This window comes from Pholcus phalangioides, unplaced genomic scaffold (genome assembly GCF_987345545.1).
Source record: "Pholcus phalangioides strain wild (caught in Gottingen) unplaced genomic scaffold, Ppha-v1.0 ptg000011l_1, whole genome shotgun sequence".
NCBI classification, from domain to species: domain Eukaryota; kingdom Metazoa; phylum Arthropoda; class Arachnida; order Araneae; family Pholcidae; genus Pholcus; species Pholcus phalangioides.
Window position 1 is genome coordinate 40,457,119 of NW_028301604.1, and position 14,346 is coordinate 40,471,464.

General features: G+C 37.8%; 1 protein-coding gene across 5 annotated transcripts in view; it reads left to right on the top strand.

Annotated features, from left to right (window-relative positions):
* sev (receptor protein-tyrosine kinase sevenless) overlaps positions 1 to 14,346 on the top strand; it is a 1,896,734-nt gene that overhangs the window by 1,539,374 nt on the left and 343,014 nt on the right. For all 5 annotated transcript variants that reach the window (XM_089239534.1, XM_089239532.1, XM_089239533.1 and 2 more), the window contains 2 exons: positions 7,644 to 7,966; positions 8,145 to 8,320. In XM_089239534.1, coding sequence (XP_089095660.1) covers positions 7,644 to 7,966; positions 8,145 to 8,320 — 499 coding nt within the window. The remainder of the gene's footprint in view (positions 1 to 7,643; positions 7,967 to 8,144; positions 8,321 to 14,346) is intronic.

Sequence of the window (14,346 nt, forward strand, 5' to 3'; positions counted from 1 at the left end):
AAAACTGTTCGATCACCTCGATTTTGAGGAAAATAGTGATCAATTATGGGATCTGAAATAAGAAATTAAATTTGTCAACTCCATCTTTAGCCCGAACGACGGCTTTCATCCTTTGGGGCATAGAAGCAATAAGTTGTTCGCTGTACGAAAAAGAAATTTCTTCCCAGCAGTCTGTAATTGCTTGCTTCAGTTCCATAACGTTATTGGCCTTTTGGAGTCTATTCTCCTCTTCAACTGGTACCGAACATTCTTGATTGGGTTGTATCTGTTGGCAGATCAGTCCGTCGTTAAAATGTTAGCACTTCTTAGATATCTCTCACCTTTTTTTTCTGCGGTGGCAAGAGGCATTGTCGTCTTGAAATGTAAAGTCAGTCGAATACCCAAACCAATTGTCAACACTGGGAATCAAAAAGTTTTCAAGAATGTCCATGCAGACTTCTCAGTTGGCTGTATGGTTCACGATGTTCAGTTCCCCTGCTCCATCAGCTGTCATGTCATACAACTCCACACGGTGAATGAGAGACGAAATTTAATTTTTTTATCAATGTACTCATCTTTTCTCTTGTTCTTCTCCAGACGAATTTCTTGTAGCTATCTCTAGTCCCCAAGGTGATTCTTGACTCTTCACAGAAAATGACTTTATTCCAATTATTCATGCCTCAGTAGACATTGTTTCTACGCCATAGCAACCGAGACCTCTTCTGCTGCCCATTAAATGAGGTTTTGGTGTTGATTTTCAGTACCAGAGTCCCTTTTCTCGCAGATACGGTTGCAGATACGAACGTTGTACTTCACCCACTCTGCAATCAGCTGTTTCGAGGTGGCACGGCGAATTTCCTTGGCTATCTCTCTTTGTGGTACTACGAGGGCGACCAGATTGAGGCAAAATTTTCTACGCCACCAGTCCTCCGATATTTCATCCAAAGGCAGCACACCGTACTTTGAGCACAGCTGAAGATATTTGCAAACTCCCTTTGAGAAAACGCCATCTTTGAACATGGAAACTACCCTTTTTTTAAATCATGAGAAAGGTATCTTCTGGAAGCCATCTCTTACACTTCAGAAAAACTTGTGATACTAAAAATCCTTTGGGTTCACTTTTTATACATTGTCTGGTTCATTTGCATAATTCGAGTTGACTCGTTTGTTTAAAACAGTGATCCATCACTTTTTTCCTCAAAACTGATGTGGCCGCACATTTTTTTCTCGGGTGCTACAGGTTTATACAGTGGAACTTCAGTTAGCGAGCGGTTCGGTTAACGAGCAATTCGCATAACGAGTAAGAACTTTCAACAAATTTTGAATCAGTTAATGAGCAATGAGTCGCCTTACGAGCAAAAATGTTGAGCTTTATTTATTTTCACGTTATCGCAACTGAGTTGACGGTTTCTTGCTTTCGCCCACACACTTGTTATGGAATTGTGGGTAATTTTATACCCTAAAGTCTCCGGTAAGTGTGCCTCACTTGGAAAATTAACACGTGCTTGAATATTTACGACACGAAACTACATGTAGCATTGTAGCAATGCGTATGTGCACTTGAAGGATTTTTAATTGTGCTTGTGAAGAATGCTGGACTGATTTCATTATTGAACGTGACTTTGAAGGGCTAGTTCATGAACAGGAGTCACTACTTGTCGAAGAGATTGTGCTTAGAGAAGACCAGAGAATAGAAGTGTATGAATATGGCATTCAAGAACTAGTGGTGAAAAATGTCTAGGAGTTGACGGTAGATGAAGTGATGGATTTTTTTTGCACTCACCAGCAAGAGTTAATGGGCGGTATCTCATCTGAGGAAGAGAAGTAAGGAGAAGTCCCTCACTTCAAATGAGATTAGAGACGCGTGTAAAATGTGTTTATCTGTGCAAAATATGTTTATCTGTTTAGATAAAAACCACCTAAATAAAGCTGTACCAGTGTGCGAGCAATGAATCTGTCCAACGAACAGTGCAATTTCCCATTTCCCAGAAATCCAAAAAAGAAAAGGCAAAAGCAAGTGTTATTGAATAAGGTTCTTGTAGTGACCGGGTGGTAAGGCAGCACTCGACATCAGTGTATGCAGGAAAACGCATCGGAGGTTTAATTCATTAATGTGAACTTATTAATACATTAGAAACTAATCACAGTGCAGTTAAAACGTACAGCACGCGAACACACATGAGCATCACCGCGGAAGACATAATGAAGAACAAGCAAAACAGCGTGCGAGAGAGTAAGCCCCGCAACACGGTTACACAGGATATATATACATACAAAAATTCCAGTGGCGCCACCTAAGGGTTTAAACACAAATATACAAATACAAATACAACGCCACAACAGGCAAAATGCCCAACGAGGTGGCTGATAAAAAGATGCCCATAAAAATATGGATGTCATATATTTAAAAAAAAAAACAGCAACCCAATTAAAAATGCAATTAACACAAATTATGAACAATATATACACATGATAAAATATTATACAATGCCCATAAAGAATACTTATGGTTGTCTTATTCTAAGAATGGATAGCTTCTCGATTTATCCCAACATGTTTATCGTATTTCTTTTTAAACGTGTCAATTGTGTTACAATTTACTACCTCCGGGGGTAAGCTATTCCATTTATTAACAAACCTATTGGAGAAAAATTCCCTGCGACACCATAACCTTGCATTGTCCCTCACCAATCGATACTGGTGTCCCCTTGTAAAAGCAGTCGATTGGCGGTGTACTAAAAGTTCATGGTCCATCCTATCCATCCCATTGAAAATTTTGAACACTTCGATCATATCTCCTCGACACCTGCGTTCATCCAATGTAAACATATTCAAAAAATGAAGTCTTTCTTCATAACTCAAGCCCTGTGTGCCAATAAGGACACGCGTAGCTCTTCTCTGCACCCCTTCAACCAAGTCTATGTCCCTCTGTAGGTATGGTCTCCAAAACCTTACAGCATACTCCAGTCCAGGGCGAACTAAGCCTCGAAAAAGCGGAAGAATGACTTTAGGAGAACGCGAAGAGACCTTTTTGAAAATGAGACCAAGCATTCTATTCGCTTTTTTGACAACCGCTGAACAATGTTCAGAAAACTTAAGTCGCTCGTCAATGAGAATTCCCAAATCGGTGACTCTAGTTGCATCCGGGATAGTGACACCATTCAACTCGTAAGAGAACCGTGGGTTGTTCGAACCAAAATGAGCGACCATGCACTTATCTACGCTAAACGTCATGCTCCATTCATTTGCCCATGCTGCAATCTTGTTTAAGTTGGTCTGGAGCAACTCCCTATCGCTTTCATTTCCGATTACCCCCATTAGCTTCACATCATCTGCGAATTTGCTAGTAATTCCATCGATACCCTGATCGAGTTTGTCGATAAAAAGTGAAAAAAGTATGGGGCCAGGACACTTCCCTGAGGAACTCCACTTGTGACGTCTGTCCAACCAGAGAATTCCCCGTTCACCATAACTCGTTGCGACCTATCTCTTAACCACGATTCTATCCAATTCAGCAAGTTGCCCCCTATTCCAATCTCGTGTAAACGCTTCAAGAGTTTGCCATGTTGGACCCGATCGAATGAGTTCTGGAAATCAAGGTAAACAACGTCGACATTTTTGCTCTTACCCAAAGCCTTAGTCACGTAATCATAGAAGCAAAAGAGGTTAGTTACACATGACTTCCCCTTCCTGAACCCATGCTGATTATCCGACAATACATTATTCTCGTCTATCCACTTCACAAACTGCCTTTTGATGATAATTTCCAAAATTTTCGAGAGGGAGCTCGTCAAACTCACTGGACGATAATTAGACACCACTTCTCTACTACCCTTCTTAAATATCGGAACAACGTTACCCAGTTTCCAATCTCTCGGGACGATACCCTCAGTAACACTACTCCTGTATATCTGTGCGACTGGCCCCAACAATTCATTAGCACCTTCCCTGAGAACCCTGGGATAGATATCATCTGGTCCTGGTGCTTTGCTTGCACATACATTTCTTAGAAGATTTAGGACCTCCACGTCTTCCACTTGAATATCGTTGAGCGTTTTATTACCCCATGCAACACCCGTATATCGAATATCATTATCTCCATTAAAAACCGACGCGAAAAAGTCATTGAAAGCACTACACATGCCTACATTGCTCTCTACTTTTGAGCCTCCTATCGAGAGGGGGCCAACTGTCCCCTTACATCCATTATTGACGTATCGAAAAAATGATTTTGGGTCAGAGCCAATGTTATCTGCCAACCTAGATTCAACTTGCTTTTTACTATCCCTTATCGCTTTCTTCAACAGTCTTCTTTTATCAGTAAACAATGATAGGTCACCTCGTCCACTTTTATACTCCCTGAATGCTCTTTTCTTTTCAAGATAAAGGTTCCGCACGCTATCCGTGAACCATAGAGGGTGTGATGTACAAACACGCTTTTTTCGAACAAAGGGTATGACGTCGTGCAAAACAGAGGACAGCTTCGTACTAAATTCTTCCCATTGACTTACCACCCCTACTGATTCCAACCGGTCTTTGAAAACTTCCGCTAACCTTCTTCGCAAAACATCAAAGTTAGTTCTCCGAAAACAAGGAACCAGTCTTTTGTTATCAACCTTACCCGAGGAAAAGTTACAGTGAAATCTGACGATACGATGATCACTGGAAGAAAACTCTTCCCCCACCGAAACATGTTCAACTAGATCCTCAGAACTAGTAAGAACTAAATCCAAAATAGCAGTACCCCTAGTGGCTTCTGATACATGCTGATACAAAAAATTTTCGAGCACCAACTTAAGAAAGTCTCTTTCATACTGATTTCCAGATGAAAGGTTCTCCCAATCAATACCCGGGTAATTGAAATCCCCTAGTATGAGAACCCTCTTTCGCTTACACATGTAGGAAATTTCATCATGCAATTTGGCGATGTAGTTTTGATCCCTATTCGGTGGATTGTAACAAACCCCAACAATAAGCTTATGACGTCTTTTGTTCTCAAGTTCAACCCATATGGTTTCAATATCACTTCTCTGCACGTTACACTCTCTAGCCTTCAAACATGATTTCACGTATATCAACACTCCAACCCCTTTCCTATCAGATCTATTTCTCAAAAAAGTATCGTATCCGGAGATGTGTAAGAAAGATTCATCCCCATCGTTTGCCCAAGATTCTGTAATGGCTATAAGATCCAAGTCCTCCACAACTATCATAGTTTCTAAAAAATCTTTCTTGTTACCCAAGCTCCTGGCATTTATTAACACACATTTTAATTTGCCCGGCGGTTTGTTGTCAATCGAGAAGCCATCCAAGTCAGAGGTGGGTAATTCCCCGTCAGTACTGTTGTGATTATCATTAACTAACCCGCATTCCCGACTACGTGGTCTGGGAGTAAAAAACCTGACCTAAGACTATCGTAAACCTCCCAGACCCCTCTCTTATTTAGATGGATCCCATCCGAACGAAGCCACCTATCGGTAAATGCAGGAAGCTCCAAGAACGTGACCCCAAGTGAGGAGCAAATGTCCTTCAGGCCTATATTGAATTGGTGGATCCTACTCCTATATCCCCTACTACCCCTTGGCAGCACTGGAATCACTGCCACATCTGAACCCCCCTCCCTAGCGGATAATAGTAAATCCCGGTATTCTGACAGAGACTCACTAATATTCGCTCCTACCTGATTTGTTCCCACTCACAGAATCACCCGCAAGGGCAACTTTCGGCGATGAAAAACGTCTCGAACGTTGCCCAGTTCTTTTTGAAAGTCACGCAAAAAAAGAAAGAATAAGTTTGCAAACAACAGCGAGTCCGTAAAATCGTGTTAAACGATACTCGACGAGAGCGAGGAGGACTAAGTTAATTTGTAAACATTTTAGTATTGTATGTTTATTTATTGTGTTATTTATATTATGTATATTTTTTTGTATTGTATATTATTACACCGAAGAGTCAAAAAAACTGGTTCACCTGCCTAATATCGTGTAGGGCCCCCGCGAGCCCGCAGAAGTGCCGCAACACGACGTGGCATGGACTCGACTAATGTCTGAAGTAGTGCTGGAAGTAATTGACACCATGAACCCTGCAGGGCTGTCCATAAATCCGTAGGAGTAAGAGGGGGTGGAGATCTCTTCTGAACAGCACGTTGCAAGGCATCCCTGATATGTTCAATAATGTTCATGTCTGGGGATTTTGGTAGCCAGCGGAAGTGTCTAAAGTCAGAAGAGTGTTCCTGGAGCCACTTTGTAGCAATTCTGGACGTCTGGGGTGTCGCATTGTCCTGCTGAAATTGTCCAAGTCCGTCGGAATGCATAATGGACATGAATGGGTGCAGGTGATCAGACAGGATGCTTACGTACCTACTACTTCACCAAACACCAACTCTGGCCATATCGCTATATTGCTGCTTACGTACCTGTCAGAGTCGTATCTAGACGTATCAGGGGTCCCATATCACGCCAACTGCACGCACCCCATACCATCACAGAGCCTCCACCAGCTTGAACAGTCCCCTGTTGACATGTAGGGTCCATGGATTCATGAGGTTGTCTCCATACCCGTACACGTCCATCAGCTCGAAGCAATTGGAACCGAGACTCGTCAGACCAAGCAACGTGTTTCCAGTCCTCAACATTCCAATGTCGGTGTTGTCGGGCCCAGGCGATGCGTAAAGCTTTGTGTCGTGCAGTCATCAAGGGTACACTTCGGCTCCCATATCGATGATGTTTCGTTGAATGGTTAGCACGCTGACACTTGTTGATGGCCCAGCATTGAAATCTGCAGCAATTCGCAGAAGGGTTGCACGTCTGTCACGTTTAATGATTCTCGTCAGTCGTCGTTGATCCCGTTCTTGCATGATGTTTTTCCGGCCGCAGCGATGTCGTAGATTTAATTTTTTACCGGATTCCCGATATTCACGGTACACTCGTGAAATGGTCGTACGTGAAAATCCAAATATCATCGCTACCTCCGCGATGCTATGTCCCATCTCTCGTGCTCCGACTATAACACCATTTCAAACTCACTTAAATCTAGATAACCTGCCATTGTAGCAACAGTAACCGATCTAACAACTATGCCAGACACTTGTTGTGTTATATAGGCGTTGCCGACCGCAGCGCCATACTCTGATTGGTTCCATATCTCTTTATTTGCATACACATGCCTGTACCACTTTTTTTGGCTCTTCAGTTTATTATTGTGTTTAATTATTGATTGAATGCCTCTTTTATTAGTCATTTTTATGTGAATGAATAATTGTGGAACGAATTATCCGATTTTCCATTATTTCCTATAGGGTAGTTTAACTCGAATAACGAGATATTCGGATAACGAGCACGTTGGTGGAACGAAGTAAGCTCGTTAACCGAAATTCCATTGTAAATTATCATGTTCAAATTTTAATGAATTTACGATTTTTTCATTTATTCCGAATTCAGAATGATTGATTTTAACAAAACATTTCAACCAAAAAAAAAGAATTGTTTTTTAATTTTTTTTTGCGTTATAAACGTAGCATTGCTAGTGTTTTCGTGGATGAACGAACACTTTCTACCAGGAGTAGTATATTTGAAAAAGAAATTATTTTTCTGAATTTTTTTTTTCAAATCAATCTAAATTCACATTAACTAAATAAATTTTATTTTAATTTCATGTTGGTCCAGCTGAATCAATTCCATTGGGTAAAAGCAGTGGACAGTGATTCAACGGTACCAGGAAAATTGTATGAAATTCCTGTGTATAATTTAAAGTCGAAAACGTTATACAGTTTCCGTCTTTTGCTTACATATATATATGGTACGAAAAATGTGACAATAGAATATCCAAAATATTCGTTCACATTTGAAACTCCTGGAGGACCGCCTAGCGCCCCGGGAGAACCTGAGGTGAAACATGTCACGAAAAATATTTATCAGATATATTGGACTGATACAGCTGAAAACGATGGAAAGAATCTGGTGTATGAGCTGGAGGAAAGAGAGATCAAGTATGTTTTTTTTAGATTTTTTTTTAAATTTCAGTTGATTCCTATAATTTTTAACATCTTAAACTATAATCGTTAAATTTTGTATTCTCTCATTATCACTGGCACAAACAGAATATAATTTTTTTTTTAGAAAATATCACAAAAAATGGCTGAAATTGCTATTTCCACATTTTTTTAGGTCTGCTGATACACGAGGAAACTGGTCAACTATATACAACAGTAGTAACACAGAGTATATAACAGAATATTGTACAGCAAATGTGAATTATTATTTCCGTGTGAGAGCCATCAACGAGTTTGGCGTCAGCAATTTCACATATTCAAACAAGTCATTTTTTCTTCCAGAAATCCAAGGTAATTTAAAAAATATGCTCTCTTCAAAATTTACAATTATCTAATTCAATTTAAGTTCAATGAGTGTTTCAAGTTGTAAATTCAATTTACGGTACCCTAAAGCACCTATAAATAAAGAGCTCAGCAATTAAGTGCATCAATTAATTTATTTTTCAGTTGATAATTTTCTTCAAGACACAGATTGAAAGCCGGAAAAATCATTAAAAATATTATTTTACTGCTCATACAGGCCTTTATTGAAGAAGTGCAAAGCCTCAAAAATTGCACATAAAATAAATGTATTGAAGTAATATTACTTTTCAAATATATAACTACCTTCTTTTTTTTTTTAGAGTCAAACTATAGTAAGTAAAAAATTTCGAATCGCAAACTTTTCAATTAAAAAAAAACTTCAAGCAAAGCATTTTTCGCAAATTAACGAAATCATAGCCATACATGATCCGCAATAAACAAAGAGTTGCTGTCGTTAATTGAGAAATCTACTAGCAAGGTCAAGACATAAAATGGAAATAATATACCTCACCTTATGTACAAAGTCAATTCTGAGTATTTTCCTTAAAACTGGCTGCACTGATGAACATTCAAAAACCCTTTGCGCACATATGCAAAGCTGCGTAATCAAGGATTAAGGAACAGCTAGGATTTTCGGGGATTTTTAAATTTTTAACGTTTCCGAAATCCCAAAAATATTCTCGGGAAATTTCTGGTGTGACACATTAATACATACAATGGAAATTGATGGGAAGTATTTGTTGAGAGTGCAATTAATCTTCCCTGACATTGTTTGGGAAAGAAAAAGATTGGGCTTCCCCAGTTTCCAATCCTAAAAATTGGACAGGCAATTCTGCCAACTACAAATTCTTATACTGTAAATATTGAAAAAAATATAGAGAGAACTTGACGGACAAAAACATTTTTTCCTCTTTCATGGGATCAATTTTTATGACCATGTTTTGGAAAGTGGAAACACGACAGATGAACGAAAAAGATAAAAACTGAGAATAAACGCTGCGTTTTCCGCAGAAAAAGTTCGACAAATCTTTTGCTCTCCTATCAAGCCGATTTAAGTAACAGGTACCTGAGAGGTAACTACTCAGGTCCAGGCGCGGATCCTTTGCAATAAGCAACAAACTTATCTTAAAAAAAACTATACAACAACTAATGTTAAAATTAACGAATTAGCTGTTTTTGACAATAAGTTTTGACATTACTGCCGGCTACCCACGGATACCATAAAAAAATACCTTACGCAAAAAAAAGTTTAAGGGAAAGACTGAATAAAATAAGTGTTATATTTATAAACATTTTAGAAATTCTGATGTGCATTTTCAGCTAAAAATGTTTTTTTATTAACAGTGTCATGTGCAATTCTACAAATAAATGAAAAATTCGCAAATAAAATATGAAATGCATATAAAGAATTATTATTTTATAATGTTCCTAGAATCCTACTTCATTCTCCTTCGCTGGATAAAAATTAAAACTCACAGTTAACCAGAAAAAATAATGTGCACAAATAAAAATGCATCCGTATGTATAAGATAAATGCTTTTTTCCAGCTTTTCTAGTCAAAGTAGGTAGATACTTTCCGTATTAATTTAATTTTTTGATCCCTGTGAATGTATTAAACGTTTCTCTTTGCGACGTTTTGATAACAATTAGGCAAAATAATATGAATAAAATAAGGATCTTGGTCAACCAGAGGAAATGAATTCTGAGCTGCCTTGGATACCAGAAACCTCGTTTGATAGAGACGATCCTTGAATATTTGAAGAAAAAAAATTAATCCATCAATCATTATCAATTAAGTATGCACTACACACGCACAGTTATCAACTAAGTATGCACTGCACACGCACAGTTATCAACTAAGTATGCACTGCACACGCACAGTTATCAACTAAGTATGCACTACACACGCACAGTTATCAACTAAGTATGCACTACACACGCACAGTTATCAACTAAGTATGCACTACACACGCACAGTTATCAACTAAGTATGCACTACACACGCACAGTTATCAACTAAGTATGCACTACACACGCACAATGACAGTCCCTTACTCGTAACGGATCGCATTGCGCTTGCGAAAAATGTATGTAGTCACTCAAACTTTAAATGGCCTAATGCTATCAGGAAAAAAGCAATTCCCTCTCTTACGTAGTGTCCATAAGACAGTTTCGGTTTTAGTACAGCACAAAATAGTTTTTTCTATATCCAGACTGCGTGCCGGTACTGGGGCAGGCCAAAAGAGCTTTGTTTACATCAGTGAGGAACCCCCAAGTGGGGGAACCCCTGTGTGGGCACTGCTTGTTTCACTCAATACTTTGTTTAGTCTTTACCATCGATCTGCTTGGCCTATGCACTGAAAATGTTGTGTTATATCGGACCACGGGAAGAAATTTATATATACAGGGTGGTAACTATCGACCGCCCAATAATTACACACGTGATTACTTGTGAAAAACTTATATTGAAAAGTGTTTTCCGTTTTTTGATCTGACCGCTAATTAATGAGTTATAACGCTTTAAATATTGATGACGTCACTTAAAATTCCGGCCAAATTCACCAAACGTACACCAAATGTATAACTTGGCGTTTTTTTTGAAACTGCACAATGATATAACCTTATGCAATCCAGAAAGTAAACTAATTTTTTTTCCATCTTTTGTTGTTGTGTGCACACTTTTCAAATTTTTAAGTGGGTGTTAATTATTACGATTTTATAACATTGCATGTTTTTGAGTTCATCCATAAGATTAAGAAAATGCTACTGCCACCCCGAAAATCATCTCACTAAAAAATACCATATAAATATTTCTGCACAATTTCATAATTGTTGGTGTAGCACACACCAACAAATCTTAAACGGATGAGGTCAAAAACTGCGATTTGTGAAAATCGCGTTCAAAGCATTGTTTCTTGTTCACATTTACACTATAATTCATTAATTTTTAGTTTTATTTTGAAAAAAAAAATTAACCCGATTGAAAAGAAATTTTTTGAATCTGATTTTCACGATTGAAAAGAAATTTTTCGAATCTGATTTTACGATTGAATGAAATATTTTTTAAAGTTTGTAATGAAATGTGACAATGTGAAATGTGACATGTTTGAAAATTCGACTTCAGGGGTCATGACACCCCTTAAATGAATAAATCATCTCCAACAATTTTAAGATGAGATTTTTTTTCCAGTTCCAATTCAGAAGTTCTGGAAGATTTACATGTTGCATCACAGCTTTTGATTGAAATTCTGCAACACAATTAAAACTGAGTAACACAACAAACATAATGAATGAAATCGCTCACAGTTACAAATTGTCACGATTACAGTTTAACAATTACAGTTTAAAATTTTTACGACATCTCATTTATGTTATGAATGTGCGTATGAAACAGTAGGCTCTACTCAAAACCATATTTGGAGCAACAGACAGTAAAGACATGGTGATAAAAAATTCCCAACGTTAGAAAATTGAGAACCAGGAGGAAGGGTAATCGTGATTTTTCGGAAAAAAATTAAGAAATGAAATACACACATAAGGGCAACGGGGCGGCAAAATCCTGAAGTCCGTCTCTGTTAAGAGGAGTCCCAGGACAATTGCCTCCTTTCCTGACATGACGAGCACAATTATTTTCAGTCGGTCATTTGTTTTGGCGTAGTTTGACCTAATTGGTCCTTGCGCTACAAAAATCGGATAGATACAATCGGAAAAATACGCCCCTTGAACAAACATTCATTTTAAAAAATGACAAGTTCTGCGCGAATCATGTAGGCTGGAATGAAAATTTCAAAGTAGTCCAAATCTTTCTTGTGAAAAAAGATAAAGTAAAAATTTATTAATATTTCATTGCGATAAAAAAAATCAATTGCAGTCAAAAGAAAATGAAAAATCGTCATTGCAACATGCAGAAATCGGTATGAAAATGTGACTCGATAAATATTTAATAGAAAATATCCGAGAAACCACTAATTATTTTAAATATGCCAATTCATAAAATGACTAGTTTGATCGAAAGTTTCTGATCAAAGCGTTGTTATTATTTTAGTGTTTTCACAAGTCACCTTCATCAAGCCACCATTTTTGCAATCTTCTTTGAAATTTATTACATATCACTGTGTTTCGATGAGATTTTAAAATAGCTCAAAAAATATTGTCCTGTTTCATTGATCAATATGTAATTTGATTAAAACGACAGTGTATAAAAACGATCGCGTAGTAAACAGAACGCACTGTAGTAAACAGAACTTCCCCAAAAGAATGTTGACTTGATAGTGAGGAACAAATTACCACATTTTGGCAAAAAGTATTGATTAGATTTAAAAAAAATTTCAAGTAGATCTCATTTGGCTAACACTTTAAAAATCTGGTGATAAATTTGCCAATTTAGTGGATGAAACTAATACGTAATTACACGTAACAACAAGGTTATATTATCACACTGCTTTGAGTGTAAAAGCGCCAATCGTGAAAGAAGAAGGCCGAACTTGGCTTCTAATGGGATTGAATATTTCAGTTCATTTTTAAGAAGTGACAACTCACTGCTGGCGGAGAAATTCACTTTGGTTCGGGGTTTGGCAAATAACTGACCGTTAGAAAAATGACACGTCACAAAATTTTAAAAGCTTATAACTCACTTAATATTCGTCCGATCGAAAAAGGGAAAACACTTTTCTGTATTAGTTTTTCACAAGGAATCACGGGTGTAATTATTGGGCGGTCGATAGTTATCACCCTGTGTATACAATTTATCTAGAATTAATCCCAGGTTCCTAGTGGCCCAATATACATTTACAATAAGAAATGATAACTCATGAAAGTATCATTTTTCTGTTAGATTTCAAACAAAAAAAACATGAAAACAGTTTCCATTTCGAACACAATATTACACACAAACATCAAATTATTTAAATAATTATCGATGAAAATTTTCAAGTAGTATATGACGAAATTGTATAAGTTTGAATCTCAGGTGTAATAAATCCGAAATTTGATGTTAGAATTTGTTGGCGGTAAATAGGTGGAAAATCTCATTAGATGCTAATTTACCTTATCAGCCTAAATAATTTCCTAATTTTATGTTTCCTGTATCCCAGTTTTACAATTCAAAATGTGGTAAGAACTTCTTTCCTACCTTTTTCTCCATCCTCATCGTGTCGGATATCCCCAACGTCAGATGGTAGTTACATTCGATGTCTGCAAAAACAACCGCTCTTTAACTAATTCAATTTTTTTACCTTTTCCTTAACTTGCACTAATCAATCTGCCTTCAATTTTTAAAAAATTCCAAAAAGTAAAGTTTGAGGGGCACCAACCCCCTTTCTCCCATTGGTAGTCCGCTTTCACAGAAAGATCCTTCTATTGGGTGATGAGGATTACGTAGGTACAAATTAGTATTAAAATTAGCATCATTGGTCAGGTTCACCCCCACCCCCTACGATCTTTCGAAGCATATGGGAGGAAGACGTTTTTTCTGTTGGGTGGGGGGGGGGTTGTACAAATAAAAGAGAAGGAAAAGAAAAGAAGAAGCAAAGAAAGTCAGAAAAGGCACGTATTCCCATGGAAGGGATGTGTAAATAGATGCAATAAAACCATGAAGTCAATTACTTGCAGGTGGCAATACAATGGTCAAGAGATAGGTTTCAGTATTATAGGGGAAGAGGAGAGAAAAGCGGAGCGGCTATATTACGCAATCTTTGGGGGGGGGGGGGGGCTCTTTAAGTAATAATTAAGTGGCCATAAAATTAAGGAGTGTTGATGATGGAGGCAAAAGAGCATGTTTTGTACATTGCAACGGTCTCCAAAAGTAACTCGGCATATTTAATTTCTTCACAAGTTTCACTCTTTCACTGATCCAGATTTTTTGTCGAAATTTCCATTTTACGTTCAAGAGAGAAGGACAGGAGGGGGCTTTTCTTTTTTTCAATTAAGAAAAGCTGATTCGATGCAGCCAGCTAGCAAGCAAGATACCACAACCAAAGGAAATTCTACTGGAAATGAAAGAACGAACTCATATG